Source organism: Monodelphis domestica, chromosome 1 (genome assembly GCF_027887165.1).
Source record: "Monodelphis domestica isolate mMonDom1 chromosome 1, mMonDom1.pri, whole genome shotgun sequence".
Lineage (NCBI taxonomy): Eukaryota > Metazoa > Chordata > Mammalia > Didelphimorphia > Didelphidae > Monodelphis > Monodelphis domestica.
In genome coordinates this window covers 252,152,886-252,175,226 of record NC_077227.1, presented here as the reverse complement: position 1 = coordinate 252,175,226, position 22,341 = coordinate 252,152,886, and the positions used below count along the sequence as shown (strand labels likewise).

The window sequence follows — 22,341 nt, the reverse complement described above, 5'->3', positions numbered from 1 at the left end:
CACCAAGGAAGGTAAATAAAACAAAAGATAGAAATGCTGGCATAGTAACCCTGATAGAAAAAAATTAATAGCATCTGGTTCAACTACTGGCTTCTTGCAGCCACAGAAGGCTATTGGGGCTATCAGCAAATGTGGCAGATCCCCATTCCCAGTCTCCACCTGTCACTCTGAAGTTAACTATGGCCTTTCAGAGTCTGTCTCACTCTTCTCCCTGTGAAGCAGTTTCAAGGGACTCTCCTGCCCTTGAGTAGGTAGAAGCTCATGGGTTTGCTCAGCTCTAGTAATCTGAGTAAGGAGAGGTAGATAAGCACAGGATGAAAAATGGCCCCATAAACAGTAGCACTGTCTGGAATAGAGGGGAAAGAGGCTCTGGAAATGACTGTGATGTAAAATGAAAAGGATGAAGAGTATATTTTAAAAATTAAAGTAATTCAGTTCTTGGAGGGAAATTTTATTTCTCTAAACATTTATATCAACAAAAGGTTTTAAATGTATAATGAAGACAATAAGAAAACCAAGAAACTAGCATTCTAATCCAAACAAACAGGCACTGATGATGTGCCTACTACATATAAAACATTGTGTTAGGGGCTAGAGATTAGACAAAAAGAATAATAGTTCTTATATTCTACTGAGAGGAGGGGAATATAGTAGTAAATACATAAGTATATAAATGATAAATCTTTTTTCAGTTTTTTTAATTTTTAGGCAAATGTGAGTCTGGGGTACGTGGCAGGTGTTAAGTGACTTGAATCCAGGTCCTCCTCACTCCAGGGCTAGCACTATATTCACTGAGCCATCCAGCTGCCCCTGTACATGAAAAATCAAAGACAGAGACAGAAAGAGAGATACACAATGAGAGAAAGAGAGAAACAGAGTACTGCCTAGGTAGGGTGATCAAGAAAGGCTTCCTATAGGAGGTGGCACATTAGCTGACTTTTGAAGGAAACTAAGGATTCTAAAGGGCAGCAAGACAGAAGGCATTGCATTCCAGACATGGAGAAAGTCATTGTAAAGATGTGGAGCTGGAAGATGAAAGGCTCAACTGGAAGGGTGGGGGAAGCAGGCCAATTTGAAAAGAATGAAAAGCACATGAAAGGAAGTAATGAAAAAGAAGTTTGGAAAGGTAGGCTAGAATCAGATGGGAACAACTTTAAGTGTCATGCAGAAGAGTCTGGATTTTGATGGAGAGACAAAACAGACATAGAAGCAAGGGAATGACACAGTTAGATAGGCTTCAGGAAAATTATAGCAGTCATGGTCAAGATGGATTGAAGAATAGAGAGTAGAATCCAGTTCTGTAGCTGTTGCAAGAGTCCAGATATGAGAGGTAAAGTCGATCAAGAGAATGAAGAAACACTATCCACATTCAGAGGAAAAATTGTGGGAGTAAAAACACCAAAGGAAAACAACTGCTTGAATTCATGGATCGAAGGGTTATGGTTGCAGATGTAGACTCTAAATGAACATCCTAGTGCAAACATCAACAACATAGAAATAGATTCTGATCAAGAACACAAGTAATACCCAATGAAATTGTGCGTTGGCTGCGGGAAGGGTGGGAGGAGAGGAGGGAGGGAAATAAAATAAGTATTGTAACCAAGGAATAATGTTCTAAATTGACTAAATAAATTAAATTTTTTAAAAAAGAGAGAATGAAGAAAGGTATGTATGATGAATCATAACAAATCTAGTTCTGCTCTTGTGCTCTTTCTCTCTCTCTTTTTTTTTTAAATAACCCTTACTTTCTGTCTTAGTAAGAGCTCTAGAGCAGAAGGGTAAGGACTGGGCAATGGTGGGGCTGAGTGACTTATGGAGGATCACACAGCTAGGAAATGGCTGAGGTCAGATTTAAACCTAGATGCTCCCAACTCCAGGCCTGGCTCTCTTAGAATTGATACTAAGTATCAGTTCCAAGGCAGATGAACAGTAAGGGCTAGGCAAGTCCCTTGCCCATAATCACATTGCTGGGATGAGGCCACATTTGAACCCAGGACTCTCTGTCTCCAGAACTGGTTCTCTATCCACTGAGCCAGCTAGCTGTCCTTCACTCTTTTTAAAGGCTTCTCATTCATTATAAAAAATAACTTCTCTTTGCTTCTATTACAATTAGCATGCCACATAGTTAGGAAACTGCCTTAATTATTTCTATTCAAGACCCAGTGGAGGACTCAATGATGGCCAAAAGCTGCCTAAGCAAGAGAGCAAAGAGGCATCCTTATCTGACACAATGTTACAAAGTTAGCTTGCTGTCTCAGTCTCCCAAAAGGGTGAGTAGCTACTGCCCAGTTGCAAGAGTTACATTAGGCAAAAAGCTGTTCTTATATTGCTGTTGATCCTCCCCCCAAAATGATATCTGAAACAAAGGCTCCTGTCCAACTGCATTTTGAAGTAATAAAACAATATTGGAGTAATTGCTTACAATCAGGAAGTATTCAAAATTAAATAGATCAATCCCCTTTGCTACAGTGTTATATGTGGAACAAAGAAGGCAGTCCCATAGGCCTGAAACTGAGAGTACTTACAAGTTAGTGTGTCAATATTAGCCTCACCTCAGGAGCTCTTGGCTCTGACCCCATAGATCCCGGGTCTCTTCTGGAACCATATGCTTGTCCAGGTTACAGACATTGGGTTTCCTGGAGTAAAGCTTAAGGCACTGTTTCACCCAGTGACGCTGATAACCAGGGAGGAAAGGGTTTGGGATAAAAATAAATCCTGTACAAATAGAAGAGAAAATCCCATTGTTAGCTGTTTGCTTGTCTTGGCAGTTTCTTTCTTTTCTTGACAGCCTCCATAAACAACCTTGTTACAGCTCTTTATAAGAAGTTGATCTGTCACATGTTGTATGAGTGGAAAACTAAGCTCTGATGACAATGAATTTCTTAAGCTCTCATTTTTTTAGGTTATTCTCAAGGGCAGTAAGTGTTTCAGGACACTGAATATCACATTAGTGATATAGTGATGAAAATATCATATTAGTGATATATTCATTTTTATTTCATTTTGTCCATGCATTTGTCCATGAAAGTCCATGATACTTTCAAAGAAAGTATTAATAGTCTTCTTTCAGATGGACAATTTTGTATATTTTTAGGCATATGCATCTCTTAATTTCTCATTTCTCCTAGGCACAGAATGTTGATATAGCACAAGGATTCTTAACCTTCTTTTGTGTTATGGGCTTCTGTGGCTATAGGTGAAATCAGTGGATGGCTTCTCAGAATAATGTTTTTAAATGCATAAAATACAAAGGATTATGACAGAAACCAATTATATTGAAGTTTGGTTATCAAAAAACTAAAAAAAAAAACACACAAATTTGCAGAACCCAGGTTAAGAATCTCAGGTAAAGCAGAAGTAAGGAGAATAATATAAAATTTTCTATTATCAAGGCATTGAAAAAAGTGTTGAATTTTGGGTCAAAGGACCTGGATTCAAATTCCAGTTCTGCCACCTATATGATTTTGCACAAACTACTTTTGCTATTCTAAGTATTAGTTTTCTCCATCCTAAATGAAGAAGTATGGTCTGAATGATTTTTTAGGTTCCTTCTGACCTTAGATCTATGAACCCATGATCCTATAAAAGACAGAGACTCTTACTTTGGCTGCCTGGACAAGTTGACTAAGATGTTAAGCTGCTCATATGGAACTGATGGGACTTTGTTTTAACAATTCAGTTACCAGTGAACAAGCAGGCCTAAAAAATTGGTCTAACACACACACACACACACACACACACACACACACACACACACACACACACACACACACACACACATATACCCCTTACCTTCTGTCTTAGAATCAATACTGTGTATTGGTTCCAAGGCAGAAAAACAGTAAAGACTCTGAGTTAACAGACTTGCCCAGGGTCACAGAGATAGGAAGTGTCTAAGGCCATATCTGAACCCAGGACCTCCTGTCTCTGGACCTGATTCTTGATCCACTAAGCCACCTAGCTGCCCTCCAGGTTTGTACTTAGGAAGATATCCTTGACTTTTCCTCCTCCCTCAGGCCATATATCCAGCCAGCTGTCAATTCTTGTCAATTTTAACTCTATAATAACTTTCACACTTAACTTCTTACTCTTCACTTATACAGGCACCTCACAAGTACAAATTTTTTATCTCTTTTCACTTAAACTAATTTAATAGCCTTCTTAGTGGCCCACCTACTTCTAATTTCTCTTATCTCTATTCCATTTTCCACATAGTTGCCAAAATAATCTTCCTAAATTACTATCTTGCTTATTCATGTGTGGGGTCCCTAATGCCCTTGGGATGAAATATAAATTCTTCGACTTTGCATTTAAGGCTCTCCATAATATGGTTCTATCCTATTTCTCCAGACTTCTTCCATGTGTACTCCATGTTCCAAAATGGGCAACTAGCTATTTCCTGAACCTGACTTGACATTTCTTGCTTATGTGCATTTATACAGGCTTTTGTGGTGTCTACAGTGTGTCCTCACTGACTCTAGGAATCCTTTGCCTTCCTTCAAGAACCAGCTCAAGTGCTCTCTTCTTAGTAAATATTTTCCCCTATCCCTCCATTTATAGTTATTTGTCCCTCCTGAAATTATTTAATACCTAGGTTGTAACCCCTCTCCTTCTCCCTTCACCGCAAAGAGTTCTTTGAGCCAATGGTTATTTTGTATTTTGTTTCTGTTCCTTGCATGATGCCTTGCAAAAAGTTGATATAATAAATGTCGGCTTAATTTGTTGAAAACAGAATCTAATATCCCTCCAAAAGGATACAAATACCATTCCTTTAGAGAGGACATTTAGCTCAACTTCCTATTCGATACCAGGCTCTGATCTATAATATCTCTTGAAATTCCTAGAAGATTGGTTTAACATTATGCTTCTAAACCTCCTAAAATATCTTTTAACAGCAACAGTTTTCATGATACTCATCCAGGAGCTTATTTATGACTAATCTTAAAGTATCTGCAAGAAATGACATAAAAGAGATTATGGATTACTCTGAAATCAGCACAGTGCTTTGACTATAAGCCAAATGTCCAACAAAGTTGGATATTGGTATCAAGGAAAAGCACATGTAACCCAAGATTTTCACCAATAATATAGAAATGAAAAGGAGTCCAGAATTCTATTTAGGCAGCACACTGTTTAATGATCTATTGATAAAAGAAATAAAGAATAAAATAAGCAGGCTGAAGGAAGGAACATGTACAATGCATATATAACAGCCACTTATATAAACTATAAGCAACTATCTGGTAAGCATAAAAGGACTGGCTATAAGAAGGAAGACAAAAGCAATTTTATGAAGACAATTTCAAACCTTTATGGAATGCTAGGAAAAACAAAGAGTATAAAAGTCAACCTGGTGTAGCAAATAAAAATGCAGTTGTTAGTACTGAGCAAGAGTGTTAGAATCTGCAAAAAAAGAAAAGCAGAGAATCAAGAGTTCTAAAATAAAGAGTATGAATAAAAAATTACAGGGCAATTCTGAAATGCTGTATTTATACAATGTACAGAAGTCAGCTCAATAATTTTTTCTTCAGATACAAAAGTATTCTTAGCATCAAAAATAGAAAAAAATTATAATACATCTATAAGAGATGCCATTTAGATATTTCCTCCATCTCTTTGCACTGCATACTTTACACAAGATCTTAAAACAACAACAACAAAAAAACAAACAACCCCTTTTCTTCTGTCTTAGAACCAATGTAAGTATTGGTTCCAATGCAGCACAGTGGTAAGATTTAGGCAATGGGAGTTTATGACAACCAAGGTCTCACAGCTAGGAAGTGTCCCAAATGTAATCCAACCTATTCCCTTCCCCATATGAAGGAATCTTAGCAGAGTATATGGTACACAGTAGAAATTTAATAAATGCTTGTTCCCTTCTCTACCACCCTTCCTAAAATAATTCTGAAACTAATTAATTTTCCATGTTCAATGCCTATCCCCAAAACAATTTATGATAGATTAACCTAACAATGACTATTTGACTGCATTTTATAATATAAGTAATAGAAACTTTTCACCCATTTAGTTTTTCCATATTGCTTATTAGGCCAATCTCTTTTGTTTTAATTTTAATGTATTTTTTCTCCCTTCAATCTTCCTTGGCTCTTCTTTTTCAGTTACAAAAAGGAAAACAAAATTCCTGTAGCAAATGTGTTTAGTCAAGAAAAACAAATTTCTGCCTTGGCCACATCCAAAAAATACATCTCACTGTGCCACCCTGAGTCCATTGCCTCTTTGGCAGGAGGTGAGCATCACACTTTATCATTGGTACTCTGGAATGTACCAAGGTCACTGCATTAATCAAAGCTCTTAAATCTTTCAAAACTGAATGAGTAAACAATTGTTCTTCTGGTTCTGCTCACTTCACTCTGTATCAGTTCACACAGTCTTCCCAGGTTTCACCAAAACTGTACCTTTTCTCATGGTTTATAACACAATAGTATCCCATTACATTCATATGCTATAATTAGTTAAGTCATATTGCCATTGTTGGGCACCCCTTTGGTTTCCAATTCTTTACCTCTATAAAAAGAAAAGTTATGGGTATTTTTGTACATGTGTAATCTTTTACTCTTTCTTTAATCTCTTTAATCTAGAGGCATAGTTAGTAGTACTTCTTGGTCACAAGGTATAAGCAATTTAATAATTTTCAAGACAAAGTTCCAAACTGCATTCCAGAATTGCTACACCAATTCATAGCTCTATCACAAAAAGTGCATTGTTTTTTCCAATGCAGCCCCTCCATTACCTGTCATTTTTTCATTTTTATTAGCTGTCAATCTGAAAGGTGCAAGAGTGAAACCTCATGGAGACAGCAGAGTGGCTTAGTGGACTGAGAGCCACACCTAGAGATGGGAGGTCCTAGGTTCAAATCTGGCCTCAGACACTTCCTAGCTGTGTGACCTGGGACAAGTCACTTAAGCCCCATTCCTTGGCCCTATCTGCTCTTCTGCCCTAGAATCAATATACAATAGTGATTCTAAGATGGAAGGTAAGGGTTTAAAAAAAAAAGAGTGTAATTTAAGAGCTACTTTAGTTTGCATTTCTCTAACTATATATAATTTGTAGCATTTTTTTCCACATTTTTAGTAGCTTGGATTTCTTTCTTAGAAAACTGCCTTTTCAACTACTTTGATCATTTATCAATTCAGAAATGTGGATCAATCTCTTGAATAATCAAGGATCTCATTAAGGAGGTCTATGTTGTTATATAAAACAAACCAAGAAAATCCCATCCCAAACTGCCCAAAACAACAATAAAAACACCCTAGACTTATGCCATGTCCTTGCATTTTAAAAGATATAGAAGAATAACTAGCTTTTAAAAATAAATCTACTTTCTTCTTTTGGACAATGTATATTCAATTTTATTATACCTAAGTTAATTCTATTTCTTTTAGAAATAGGACAGCCAGTTTTCCTCAAATATGTTATGATCATTAATGTATGTATAGGACCTCCTGTCTCTAGGTTCAAATCTGGCCTCAGACACTTCCCAGCTGTGTGACCCTGGGCAAGTCACTTGACCCCCATTGCCTAGTCCTTACCACTCTTTTGCCTTGGAACCAATACACAGCATTGATTCCAAAATGGAAGGCAAGGGTTAAAAAAAAAGAAATAAAGCAACTTAGTTCTACAGGCAAGATTAGAATTCAGAATTCTAGAATCTATACAGCCCATGACAACTGCTGGTTCCAGAGGTTGTAATTCTATGCTCAAATTTTTATATCCAATATGTCAACAACTTTTTTAGTTGTCATTCCACTCTGAAGGGGTATGGAAAAAAGGAGGGTAGGAAGTATGCAGAATGTATGGTAGTAATAAGGAATAGCATTGCATCTTCTATAATGTCTTTACTATCAGAGAGATGGAGGTAAATAAGGGAGAAGACCCAGAAATTTGAAATGATGACAAGGTGTCTAATATAAAGGCACATACTGTAGATAGTTGCCTTTCTTCTGGCAAATATTCTTTGGCATGTGAGCCAGGGTCTGCTGACTTCTAATCTATACTTTGATCAACCAACAAGTATTTTTTTTTAACCCTTACCTTCTACCTCAGAATTGCTACTATCAAATCCAAAGCAAAAGAGTGATAAGGGCTAGGCAGTTGGGGTTAAATGACATGCCAAGTCACATAGCTATAAACTATCTGAGGTCACATTTGAACTCAGTACTTGCTGTCTCCAGGCCTGACTCTCTAACTACTGAGCAACTTAGCTGCCCCTCTAAGTACTAACTAATAAGTCAAGAGAGACAGTGTTGCTCGATGGATAGTGCTGGCCTTACAGTCAGGAAGGCCTATATTAGTCTCTGGCACATACTGGCCATTTGTTGGGCAAATTACTTCATCTCTCAGTGATCTAGATAAATCTTTAAGATAGTTTTTTTCTTTTCTGAGGTGTTACATTGGGATGGGAGTCCCTCTGGGAGATCTCTGTATTAATGAAATCATGGGCCCATTATCCTTCAAAGAAATCAAAGGCAGAATTTTAGGCTGAGTGTTATCATGAGGAAGTGTCTACCTATCTATCTACCTCTTTCATTAAATAATTTGTCATTGACTTCACCTCATCCAGAGTAGAATAAGCTTACCTGGATAGCCTTCTAAGCCATAGGCTTTCCACTTGCTGACTGGTTGAAGGCCTGCTCTACACGCATCTTGCTCACTGACCGAGGATACACTTAGTGGAGATCTGAATACCTGGCAAGAAGGCAAGAGAAGTCAAATTGCCAAAAAATGGTGAAAATGACATTCTGGAAAATCACATCTACCTCAAAGATCTGGGACAAAGATGCCTTATCACTTTGCCTGAGGTTGAGTTCTACTGGCAAGTGCTTTCCACTTAACTGCTCACCCCTGGCCAGCACCGAGATAATCGAGCTGAAATGCTATGAGCCGGTGAGCTGCAACTCTCCTGAATTTCAGAACTAGAGCAGCTGACTGGCTTGCCTAGACCCACCAGTCTTTTTCTTCTTTTTTCTTCTTTTCTCTCTCCTTTTTCCTTCTCCTTCTCCTCTCTCTCTCTCCTTCTCCTTCTCCTTCTCCTTCTCCTTCTCCTTCTCCTTCTCCTTCTCCTTCTCCTTCTCCTTCTCCTTCTCCTTCTCCTTCTCCTTCTCCTTCTCCTTCTCCTTCTCCTTCTCCTTCTCCTTCTCCTTCTCCTTCTCCCTCTCCCTCTCCCTCTCCCTCTCCCTCTCTCTCTCTCTCTCTCTCTCTCTCTCTCTCTCTCTCTCTCTCTCTCTCTCTCTCTCTCTCTCTCTCTCTCTCTCTCTCTCCCCCTCTCCCTCTCCTCCCCTCTTTTCCAGATGGACAATCTATCCTATACTCCACCCCTGCAAAAACCTTACATTTATTTATTTGGGGTTGAAGGTTTTTTTTGTTGTTCCTTTAAAAAAATTTTTTTTAACCGATTTCGTGTAATAAAAAATTTTTACATAAGTTTTCCAAAGTTATATAATTCAAATTGTCTCCCTTTGATAGTTCATTAAATAAATAAGGAAATCTAAGATTCTTGAATACTGAAATAGCTATGTTGGATAAAACTGGATCTAAAGTAAAGTGAATAAATCAAATTCTTTCCAAAGAGATTGAAATAAGAATGAAAACATATCACAGAGGCAAGGTGGTTGGAAAGAATACTTGGGGAGTTCTCACTCAAAATCCATCACCAGTTCCTATAGTTACCAGATGTATAGCCATGGGCCAATCTGTCTGAGCTGACTTTTTTGAGCCTCAAAAGCCACATAAATCCTCTACATGATGTATTTTATTTATAGCAGGGACCCAAGTATTTTAAAATACCTACTGTGTGAGGAGGCACTGGGGATACAAATACAAGAGACTTATATTTCATCACTGATTATCACCTGAACATATATAAGTATATGTAAAAATAAACAACAATTAAGGAGGGAGGATGCTAGCAACTGGGGTCAGGAAAGGCTTCAGGTAGAAGGTAGCACTTGAGCTGTGTTCTGAGGAAATAAAAGGGTGGGTTGAGGTATGTGGCTGAGATAAGGAAGCACATTCCAGGCATGGGGGAAGTCAGGACAAAGGCACAGAGATGGGAAATGGAGGGACAGGAGAACAGAGAGAAAATCAGTTCAGGAAAGAATAAGGTCATAAAACTGGAAAGAAGATGTGGCCACACTGTTAAGAGCTTTGAATACCATCAAGAGTCTATAGTTTATCCTAGAGGCAATAGAAAATCACTAGTTCCTTGAGTAAGGGAATGATAAGACCAGATTTGCACTTAGAGAAATTATTTTGGTAGCTGTGTACAAAGATGAACTGTAAAGTGGAGAGATCAAGTAGGCAAACCCCTGAACTAGACTAGAAGAAAGGTGATAAGGACCTGGACTAAGGTAGTAGCTATGTGAATAAAGAAGGGGTTCACTGCAAGAGATATTTTTGAAGCATACCAATAAAGCACCATGTCAGAAGAGCTGAGTTGAAGTTTGGTGTATACCAGTCACCTGAGGTTTAGAATAGCTAAGCATAGAATCTCATTATCAATTTGGCCAAAGGATGATGAAATTCAGACAAAGCAACGCTGAATATGAAAAATGGGAAAGAATTATAACTTTCATCAGTGGAGAGAGTACCTACACTGTATGTAGATCCTTGACTTTTAAAGCATTCTTATAGTCATTTAGAAGAATGGTGTCAAACTCAAGTAGAAAAACAGGGGTTATATTCGGATTTAGAAAACCACACATTAATATGATCTACACTTTATAGTATTTTTGTTTGTCAAATACCTCCCAATTATATTTTAATCTGATTTAGGCCATAGTTAGATGTACTGTGGGCCAAATATAGTGCAGACCATTCTGCTTTAAAAAATCTTCTGGAGGAGGATATGGTAGAACATTATGAGAAGTTTCCCCTCATAAAGGAGAAAGGAGTAGTGAGGGGAAAAACAAACTTACAGTCAGCATGACCAGAGCTCCAACAAGCCATATCATGCCAAGAACATTTAAGGATGTAACTAAAACAACAAACAGGAAAATTGGGAAAGATCTGTCAAGATTTCTAAAACAATGAAAGTAGAGCTACCACATTTTGAAGCTAACATCAGTTCTCAAAATGTGGCAAGAAGTAGAACTGACACTGAAGGAAACAAAGACAGTAACAGCAGCTGGTCTATTCCATGTATATAAAGTGGAAGTCCATACCAGAAGCAACACAAGTCTAAAGAAATCAAGAGACTAAACTCTTGGAAAATGTTACAGATTACTGTGTGGACAGTAGAAGAATCAGGTCGAACTGAAATGTATATAGATTATTTGATAATATACTAAATGGTTCTTAATTACTGAGCTTTTAAAATATTTTCTGGCTTTTAGTTTCTATGTCCTCCTCTGCTGTTCTCCATCTGTCACTTCTTGTTGCTTTCAATACATGTCAATATGATAGTTCCTCTCCCTAATTCAGGTTTATTGCTTTTAATTGACTATAGGGTTTATTCTCTATGACTAGACTACTATTATTACTACACATAATAATAAAAACTGATTATGAAAGAGCAATTTATGGTTTACAAAACACAATACATCAGCAAAGTAGATAATTATCTCTATTTTAGAGATGAGGAAAAATGAGACCTGAGACTGGTTAAGTGATTTGCCCAAGTTAGAAACTATTGGGCTAGGCATCAGATCAAAATCATCTGAGTCTTTCCATTATTCTTTCCACTATTTCAGTCTGTTTATAATAGATAAGAATTGCATATAAAATTTTTCTTTAAAAAAATGTTTTAATGGCTAATGTGAAAATGTTTTACATGACTTCACATACATAATTCATTCCTTCTTGATGGCTGGGGAAAGAGGCTGAAGGTAGGAAGAGTTTGGAAATAAAAATTTTAAATAAAAAAATGAGTAAGGGAAATGCCCAACCTGGGGTCAGGAGGACCTGGGTTCAAATCTGACTTTAGACACTTCCTAGCTAAGTGACCCTTGGCAAGTCACTTAACCCTGTCTGCCTAAACCCTGCTCTTTGGTCTTAAAGTTGTTGCTATGACAGAAAGTAAGGGTTTTAAACAAAGAGATGACAATATAAATGACAACAAAAAGGGATTGCACATAAAAACCTAAATGGGCTTGGAGTAAATGATTTGGTGCATAAATTTTTGTGACACCTACTATGGCTTTTGAGAAGTTTTCTACTTATTTTCTAATTTTAGGCTTTATCTGAAATAGGTGAAATTTCAGGATAGCTGAGTTCTAAAGAGTCAAAAAATGACCTGGTTTATAAATGTTATATTGCCTATGCCTCAGATATCTATAGAATGTTTGAAGTGTATGTGGTAGGAAACTTTGGATTCCACTACACTGTCTGCAGTTTAATATTTTTTTTAAATTTTCTTTTTTAATTGAGATTAATAATCTTCAACAAATACACATTTCAATGCAAAGAACAAGGAGGATTGTGTAGAAAACTATGAACTTCTTAGAAGTTATAGTAGGAGACAACAAAAAGCCTTTCTGATAGTTTTTACACTCAATTAGCAGGGAAAGGAAATGTAATAAGATTCATTCCCAGTGCAATGAGTAAACCTTTACAGGTAGGGACAGTGGCCCATGCCTCAAGGGGCATAAGAAAGACAAATCAGAAGACTAGGTCAAATTTATAATTCCATTTACAGCTGAGGCTGGTGGATTTCTTGAGGTTGGGAGTTCTGCCAGATATCAGTATTAACATATTAAGTTCTATGGAAGTGGGAAGGAGATTGAGGGATGGGCAAACCAAGTTTCCTGAAAAGGGGATAATCTGTCCAGGTCTGAAAAAAGAACAGGGATAAATTCAATAAACATCTATTAAGCACCTATTCTGTGGCAGACACAGGAAGCACTCCAACTGGAATAGACTCAGCCCAATGAGAATAGCTCCTGCACTTCCAGTATAGGCAATAGAAGGAGATCCAGTCTCATTTAAGGGGAGGAGTCCTTACAAAATGGGAAGAGCACTGTAATTTAGTCAAAAGATATGGGTTCAGTTGTACACAGAAACTGATAAATTGTGGCACAGTCAAATGTAATGCACTTCTTTACTAGTAGTAATGCAATGATCCAGGGCAATCCTGAGGGACTTATAAGAAAAAAACTATCTACACCCAGAGAAAGAACTGTGGGAGCAAAAAATGCATAAGTAAAACATATGATTAATCACTTGGTTTGATGCCTATATGACTGGGGATTCTGACTTTAAATGATCACTCTACTGCAAATATGAATAATATGAAAATAGGTTTTGAACAATGATGCATGTATAACCCAGTGGAATTGCTTGTCAGCTCAGGGAGGAGGGAGGGAAAGAACAGGAATCATATAGCCATGGAAAAATATTCTAAATTAATTAATTTAAAAAAAGATATGGGTTCAAATCCCAGTTCTTCCGCATATTACCTAAGTTTGGGCAAATGATTTCAACTTTCTTAAGTTGTCAAACCAGATGACTTTTGGAAGTCCCTTCCAGCCCTAAATCTTTCTAAGACATCTTTGCTCAACTCTAAGAGCCTCATTGCTAGCAATTTGGCCAATGGGTAGTGGTAAGTTTCAAAAAGTTATTTTATTTTTTAAAACTGTATTTTCGGTCAGAAATTCTCTCCCTCCATCCCCTTCCCAACCCACTGAGAAGACAAAAGATAGAGAGGTGGTGAACGTTCCTGGACAAAGCGACTCATTAACCCCAGGTGTAGACGTAGGCCTCACACTGATGAAAAAACGCACGCTCTGAAAGTAACCGAGTAATTCGTATAAATACTTTTTGAAGTACTGGACGCCTACGAGGCCAGATGAACCAGAATTTATGAAGCGCGTACTGTGTGCCCGGCGCTTTGCAGGCCTGGGAGAAAAGATGGGCCCGGGATGAGAAGGCACGGATGAGTGGCGATCAGCACCGCAGATGGAGAGAAGATCCCCGCCATGGAAGGAGAGCTCGCACCAGTCCCTTACCCGGGTGGGTGCGACGAATTGAGGGAGGTGGAGGAGGCAGAAGGGAGGAAGGGCCCGGAGCAAAAGTGAGAGGAAAAGCCTGCAAGATGAGGCCGGAGGAAAGGCTGCGCGCCCCGTTCCCCTTGACACCGTACCTTGTGGGCACCATAGCCGCAACCGGGTGCAGGGAGGGCCTGAGTGAAGTCGATCACTCCTCGCAGATCGGCAGTCCCAGGGCGGCACTGCCGGTAGAAACGGAAGAGTTTCCGAAAAGCATCCTCCCTTGGATCGGCGGCCAGTGCCGCCATCTTCCCCATCGTTCCCATCATTCTCCGAGGGGTCCCTAGCCCGGAAGGACATCGCTGGCCCTACTTCCGGAATACTGACTCCTTCACCTTGGCTACTCTAACGTGGATTACTGAGACTCGCGCGAGCTAAGAAGATTGAAAGACTATGGCGTCGGCAGTGGAATCGTCTTTGCGTTCGCCCGTGGTGCGGCATTTGGCCACAGTTTTTGTTAACCGTATTCCCTGGACTGCAGCCGCTAGTGAGTAGCTGGAGAAAAGGGAGGAACGGGTGGTTTGGTATCGGGGGTTTCCGGCTTTTCTGGGGAGTGAGCGTGGGGATCCGATTTCGCCCCTCGAACCTTTGTCACTCACTAATGCTCGCTGATGTTTTCATAGAGCTTTTAAGTTTGCCAAGCGTCGTACAGACATCCCGTTTTATGCTTAAATCACCTCCTTATGTCATCCTCCTTATGGATGGGGAAACTGAGGCGGGCAGGGTGAGCTACTTGCCTTGGGGTCACACTGCTAGCAAATGGCTTGAATTAGGATTTGAATTCAGGACTTTAGGTCCAGTTCCTCGATGCCACCTAACGGCCTGCGACTGAAGAAGGCATCGCAAATGCAAAGAAAAACGAAGGGCATCTTGCACAGGAGAGGAGTTTATGAACTACTGGAAGGGCTTGAAGACAGAAATCGGGCCAGGGGAAACTACAGGCCCGTCTAAGGGTTAGATGGAGGAAAGCGACCTAGGGCCATCAAATCCCGGAGGCCTAACCTAGCGAGATGAGGCTTGAGCGTCTCCTAGGCTCATCCCCTCTCCCAACCAAACATCAGGAGGTGTTTACTGCCTCCCTTAAGCGATGGGATCTTAACTTAAAAAAAAAAAATCCTAGGAAGCACTACATTTTCATTAGTAGTTAGTGGAAATAAAGTTGTAAAATAATTCTGACCCCATCCAAGTTCAGGGATGCCCTGAGTCACATTAACCATTTCTTAAGAACCGGTCCTTTAGACAGAGCTATGGGCTCATCCCTACTCTGTAAAAAGGACTTATAAAAGTAAGATGCTTCCCAAATCAAGAAACAAACGGGCTGAATAATAACAGCAATTACAATAATAATTGCTAACGTTTATATAATGCTTAGTATGTGCCAGGCACTGTGCTAAGGGCCTTCCAAGTATTTCATTTGATTCTCCCTGCCAGACAGGTACTAGGGAGGATGATCTCCATTGTACAGAGCTAGTGACTGTCTGAAGCTAGATTTGAACTCTTCCATTAGTCTTCTGACATCTTGGCACTCTCTCCACTCCCATGCTGCCTCACAATTTAAAAAAGATACACACACATATTTTAAATTTTTACTTTCTGTCATCAGGGCTCTGCAGACAGGGCTAATTGACTTTCCCAGGGTCACACGGCTAGAAAGTTTCTGAATCTAAATTTGAACTCAGGTCCTCCTAACTCAGGCGTGGTGCTCTAATTACTCAGCCACCTAGCTGCACTTCGCCCCCAATATTATTATCTTGACATGGCCAAGCTGGCAGAGGGTAGGAGTTGGGTTTTTGGGGGAGAACATTATAATCTAGTATGGTACAGTAGAAAAAAACACAGGTGCAGAATATGCTTTTTATTTTTAAATTCTGAACTTAATAGCAAAAAAAAAATACATTTCCTTGTATATAGCAGAATAATAAATGAAGTTCTTATATGAAATTGCAAGGGTGTTGGATCTGAAGAGGTTCCGGATTTGAATCCAGCCTTCACTATGGAGCTAATGTAACCTTGGGCAAGTCCCTTTTAGGTCTGTGGGGGCCTCAATTTCATAACCTGCAAAATAAGGGGCTAAAAAACTACATGACCTCTGGTCTGGTTAAAATAGAAATTATGATCCTGAGGTTTTGTTCTACACCAGGCTTTTGCCATTCTCTATTGATTTCAGCTAGTACATTCAGAAAATTAGGATGTTAAGCTAATTAACATACCCTGAAGTATGTTAGGGATTGTTTGGGATGGAGAGGACTATAGAGGAGATATGGGGGGTGGGGGGTAATTGCACTTTACTGGGCTTGGTCCCAGTGGGCTTGAAAAACAGAACTGGTGGATGGAAATTAATGGAAGTCAGATTTCAGCTTAAAAAACAAAAACAAAGAACCAAACCCACAACTTTCTGATACTTAGAATTGATGGGAAGTGCTTCTGTTGCTTAGTGAAGTAGTGAGTTCCTTTTCATTGGCAGCACTTGTATAATACATTAAAAAAAGATCCATTGGGCCGAAAGTTAGATCAGATGACTTCTAACCTTCACAGAATATCAGAGTTGGAGGGGGCTCTTATTAGCTCATTTGATCCTCACAACAACTCTGGGAGTTAGGTGTTATGATTATCCACTTTACAGATGAGGAAACTGAGGCATGAGGCTTGCTAAGCAGAAAAGGAATATATTTGGAAATGAATGTGATTTATCTGATCATAACTTTTCACATCTTGGTTGTCTCCCCTGGACATCTTCTAGTTTAACAATGTTCTTAAAATTGGTGCCCCTAACTAAATTTGATATTTAGATATACCCTTAAATGGTAAAATCGGTAGAGGGAACAAGAACAGGAAGTAAAGAAAACTGAAGTGGTACAGACTTTCAAATAAAGTTTGAAAGGTAATTTGGGGTAAGAATCTACAAGACTTTTGAATGTCAGGACTGGGTATTTGTACTTATTGGGAACTTAATGACTGGTGCAAACTGGTCGTTTCTCTGCATACCACACCTGCAGGTAATTTACCACATAATGGCACCTAGCAACCCTAAACACTACTTAATTTTATTTTGTGTTTCCATTCCTGCCCCCCCCCCCCCCAAGGTCAAGGCCTTCAAGAAAATAGCTTTTTGTCTTTAAAAAAATTGAAAATTGAAACCTGGGGCTAGATTATGGTTAAAAATGCTTTCCAGTTATAAAATTCTGTGATAAAAAATCTAAAAATTAATAACTTGCCTCCTATTTTCTTTTTCTTTCCACAGATGAGATCAAGCAGCACTTTAGTCAGTTTGGTACTATACGAAAATGTTTCCTTCCATTTGTGAGTGTCAACTATTTTGTTGATTCTTTACCAAAACAAATTGGATATCCAGAAACAATTAGATTCTAATGGTGTATATCTACCAAAAGTCTGATAAAATCATAGATGATTATCCAAGAAACTTTAGTTATGTACTATATCCACAGAATACAATCCTATGGTGTAATAGTGCTTCTTCCAGTGAAATTGTGAACCATTTAAAAAGTTGAAGATAAAGAGTATTATATTGGAATCAGCTAAACATTTGTTTACTAAGACTTGACAGCTCCCAAATCAGAATGTAAATTTGTCATTCCCTTCAGTTCCTGAAAGTCTGTTAGGTTACAGGGTCTGTGGCTTTTTTTTTTTAAGGTTCAAAGTTTTACCTATATTGCCTTTCTAGGTCTCAGACATTTATTCTGTACTTTCAAGAAATATTAAATTTCTTTTATGCTTTCATTTATAGAATTCTAGATTTAGAATTGCAAGGGGCTTTAAGAAGTTAAGAACAGGATGCAGCTAGGTGGCTCAGTGGATTGAGAGCCAGGCGCAGAGATGGGAGGTCCTGGGTTCAAATCTGGTCTCAGACACTTCCTAGCTGGGTGACCCTGGGCAAGTCACTTGATCCCCATTGCCTAGCCCTTACCACTCTTATGCCTTGCAACCAATATCCAGTATTGATTCCAAGATGGAAGGTAAGGGTTTATATTTTTTAAAAAAGTTAAGAACAAAGTTATTATTTTACATATAAGTTTAACTTCCCTAGTCATCCAGCTTTTAAGTTTCTGAGGTGAGTCAAACTCAGGTCTAGACAGACTTATGCCTATCATTATTCACTACACTGCATTTATGAGAAATGTTGAAAGCAGTACTTTGTTTATAGACATGAAGCGATGGTATTCCTGTCAGGTTATCACAAATTTTATAAACCAACCCGAGTATCCAGGGAATTTAGTTACTCCATGTTTAATAGCTTGAACTCTAATTTTGAAAACATTTTAGCTCTGGAAAGGGCTGATCCAATCTTATGGCATAAAAAGATGCCTTTGAAGTACAGTGCCTCTTTGCTACAGAATTGTCACCCTAGGAGGAGACTACTACTGCTATACTGTAACTTTAAGTGTCTATTGAACTACGTCACACTACATTATATGTATATTATATGTATATACACACATCTGTATATAAAGTTAAGAATATTTTGAGAAGGGCCTCTGGACTTTGCCATGCATATTATGATTAACCCTGTGCTAATCTGGAGATATAAAGGCAAAAGAAAAAAGCTCTTGAAGAGCTCTCCATCTAATGGAGGAAACAATATACAACTCATGTACAAACATAATTTGCATGGCAGGGTTTGAAGACAATTCTCCTGTGTCCTCCACTCTCCCTAGTTCAAGCAATCCTTCATATTGCGATTTACATGATCAAGAGAGCCCTTTCTCGATATGAAGTGGTGGTGGTGAGGACTTTTATTTTTAAAAAAATCCTTACCTTCCGTCTTGGAGTCAATTCTGTGTATTGGTACCAAGGCTAGGAGTGGTAAGGGCTAGGCAATGGGGGTCAAGTGACTTGCCCAGGGTCACACAGCTGGGAGGTGTCTGAGGCCAGATTTGAAACTGGGACCTCCTGTCTCTAGGCCTGGCTCTCAATCCACTGAGCTACCTAGCTGCCCTAGGTGGTGAGGACTTTAAATGCAAAATGGCTAACATAAATCGGGTGCGGATAATAAATAAGGGCTGGATAAATGAGATTGTATTAATTTTTTTACTATAAATATCTACATAAACATAGATACATGTCACTGTACATAAGATTCTGAAGAAATTAAAAGTTTACACACATTAAGAGTTACAAAAATGGAGGGAAGACTAGAATTTATCTTTGTGCTCAAGATTTACTTGTTAGATGTGGCTAGAACCTAGAACCTTGAGAACACTGAGAAAAGAGCTTGATCAGATAGAGTATACTAGAGATTATCTAACATCATCTGTGGACTTTTTATTTACTAGCATATAAGTCTAAGAGTTTGCTTAGGTGTCTAGGTATATTTTAGATATACAGTCATCCCTCACTATACTGTGGCTTCACTGTATTGTGGGTTTTAAAAATATATATAATTCTGTATTGTGGAGTTTTCACTATTATCATGGGATTTTGCAGATGAATACTGTACTGTACACAATGGAAATGCAGTATGCCACTTTGCCAATGTGAGATTGTACAGGGCACACTATTGACTGATGAAAGGAAACCAACCACAGCACTGTATTCTGTATCCTGGGTGCTGATTGGCTCAGTGTTTATTAAGAGTATGGGAAGGGTTTATAAAGCCTTAAAATATATATAATAAAATAAATATAATGCATGTAACTGCCACAATAGGTGAGGGATTACTATTATCAGATTATACCATGTTAATTCAAACTCACAAATTAACTTTTTTTCCTTCTTAGGAAAAAGAAACAGGATTTCACAAAGGGTTTTGTTGGATTGGATTTTCTTCAGAAGAAGAACTTCAAAGGACATTACAGCAAGAAAATCATTTCATTGATGGAGTCAAAGTAAGATAAGTTCTGTGTTGTCATTAATGGTAACGATTAGTTGGATCTGTTGCTTCTCTAGAAAGTAATGGTAGCATGGAACCAACAGATACATCAGTTTATTAAAGTAATAGAGAACCATTTTTCCACTGGTTAAGCAGTATGGGTATGTGTATTCAACAGTTTCATTTGATAGGGATAAATAAAGTAAAACGGCTTGTACACAGTTTGTCCATGGAGAAGCTACAGAGACTTGAGTTAGGAAAGCATCAAGGAAGACTAGATAATTCTGTTGCTGGATTACCTCATTTTAATCTAATGTACTTTATTACAGAGAAGCATAAGAACAATTCAGTGCTATTGTTTTGCTTCTTGTATTTAAGGGATCAGGCCCATATAACATTCCTTCTCCTTTAAGGAATACTAGAGAATTCATTTCAACTTTAATATGCTTTTCCTAGTTATACTAATCTGAGTCTTTTTCAGGTCTATGTTCATCGTCAAACAAGAAGACGCATTCAAGATATGAAGAAGAATTATCTGGATTAGTATAAATGTGCTGATGAAATAAATAAACATTAAGCTTGGGAACATTTGTCTAAATGTTTTATTTAAAACAGTTGTACCACACAGAAGCTGACTCTCCCATTCCAAATTAAAATTAGAAACACACAATGGGGACAAACATTCAAAAAGCAATGGACAGCTCCATTGTGTGAATACCTCCCCCAATTACTCTGCAAACTTTTATGTACAAGGTCAGGTCTACTATGAAATGTTAATTCCCCCTTCCCCCCAACTAATGTCATTAAAGATATAATAGCCTTAATTTGGTAATGCTGAGTAGTATGGAGCTTCTGTGGCTGCTAATGGGGTAGGGTGATTGAGAGAGGAAAGCAAGGGCCTTAGACTGAGAATGTGGCCCACTCCCATTAAAAACAAACAGACTAAAGTGTATTTCTCTTTCCCCCAACCCCAGTAATAAAAAGTAATGGGATTTACAATCCCAGATTTGGTTTTCATCCTGACCATTTACAAAGAATTCTCCAATGACCAGTGTCATCAGAGTTAAGGAAATAGTTCATTCTCAAAGAGAGGCTACCCTACTCACTCCTTCCTCCTCTTCTTGCCTTCATGTTCGTGTTCCTTCGGGCGACTGCTATCTGAGGGTCTTTTAGACCCTCCATGCTGTTTGGCTTCTTCCAAAAATTTGTCCAGACCAAAGGGATCTTCCTCAAATTGAACTGGTCCTTCTCGGCCTCTCTGCCTACGATCTGAGCCAGAGAACTCCTTATCAGGAACAAATCTAGAACAGAATGAAATGGATCAAAAGTTGTCATCATTTTTAAAAACTATTTTAAATATTAGACCCAAATAGTGCCTCTTACTACCTATTGGTCTTTATTCGGGCCTCTAGGTCATCACCATACATGTCTTTGTCCAAATTTTTACTGGGTCTGTAGATATTTTGGGCCATGTCTTTGCCACTTCTCCATGGTTGATCATAAACATTATAAATTTCATCCTCTCCGCCAGCAAAACCACTGTCCATGCCCTGTGAAAGAATGAATAAGAATAAAAAACCAACTGTGTAACATCTAAAAAAGTAATTCAAAGAGGTGCTTTCCTTGTGCAAATCTTTAGTTAAAAAGGCTTTGAGGAAAAGGAGTGCTCCTGTGATTCTATCAGGATCTTATAGTCATGCATAAAACTTTTACCTAAGGATAGTTTGTAAAATAAGGTTTGTTCATTTAAGTTTCATAAAGTTTCTAAGTTAATAGTAATTAAATAAAATAGTAATTAAAAGGATGACAACAAAATCAGTACCTGGAAAGCAGACTATTTGTTACCAGTGCCATGTAATGGCTAAGAAAAGAGCTACAAGAAGGGTGAATTAAGTATCAAAGTAACAGTGACTAGAATCCAAAATTCAAATGTTGGCCTTGATACTATGTTACCCTGTGCAAATCATTTAACCTCAGACTGTACTTAGTTCCTCATTTGTAAAAAAATTAGACTAAATGATATCTGATATTACTTTCAGATCTACCATGCATGAGCCTCATTTTGAAGTACAATAATTCTATGCCATATAACAAGGTTTATAACAGTACAACAAATCTTCATATGACAAACCTTGAATTAAGAAAAGATTAAGTTGCTACAGTGTATATAAGGAAAGAGAACTGGATTTGGAGGTTGACTTAGAAGGTTTGGCCTTAAAACTATTACTGTGACTGTGGGCCTTAACTTAGGTTTCTAAATTGAAAAATGAACAGTGGTATGTATGGAGTAATTTCTGAGGTTCATTCAGTTTTAAATCAATCCTCTGACTTAAATGGTTGATATAAAAGGAAAGGAAGAAAAGAATCCATTTGAAGCAAGATTTATAAAAAAATTGCATTTTTAAGTGTCAGTGGTTATTTAGGAAGCAAGTTCTAAATCAGGAAAGTTAATTATAATGTTAGAATATTAATTATTAGAATATTATATGCCAAGTAAAAAGGATGTAGCAGGCT

At 38.2% G+C, this 22,341-nt stretch overlaps 3 protein-coding genes across 3 annotated transcripts in view; 1 reads left to right on the top strand and 2 right to left on the bottom strand.

The window, feature by feature from the left end:
• Positions 1–14,269, bottom strand: part of ALKBH1 (alkB homolog 1, histone H2A dioxygenase) — a 33,230-nt gene extending 18,961 nt beyond the window's left edge. The window contains exons 1-3 of the mRNA XM_001373902.3: positions 14,096–14,269; positions 8,598–8,706; positions 2,553–2,715 (exon numbers count right to left, since the gene is read on the bottom strand). Of these exons, the coding sequence (XP_001373939.2) occupies positions 2,553–2,715; positions 8,598–8,706; positions 14,096–14,269 (446 nt within the window). The remainder of the gene's footprint in view (positions 1–2,552; positions 2,716–8,597; positions 8,707–14,095) is intronic.
• Positions 14,270–14,347: 78 nt separating this feature from the next.
• On the top strand, positions 14,348–20,413 carry SLIRP (SRA stem-loop interacting RNA binding protein). Its single transcript, XM_007472729.3, has 4 exons — positions 14,348–14,487; positions 17,242–17,300; positions 19,736–19,843; positions 20,309–20,413. The coding sequence occupies exons 1-4, from the start codon at positions 14,394–14,396 to the stop codon at positions 20,369–20,371; spliced, it is 324 nt and encodes a 107-aa protein (XP_007472791.1). The 5' UTR covers positions 14,348–14,393; the 3' UTR covers positions 20,372–20,413.
• The window catches only part of SNW1 (SNW domain containing 1), a 32,493-nt gene continuing 30,563 nt past the window's right edge, over positions 20,412–22,341 (bottom strand). The window contains exons 13-14 of the mRNA XM_001367052.5: positions 21,214–21,377; positions 20,412–21,128 (exon numbers count right to left, since the gene is read on the bottom strand). Coding sequence (XP_001367089.1) covers positions 20,930–21,128; positions 21,214–21,377 — 363 coding nt within the window. The 3' untranslated portion in view covers positions 20,412–20,929. The remainder of the gene's footprint in view (positions 21,129–21,213; positions 21,378–22,341) is intronic.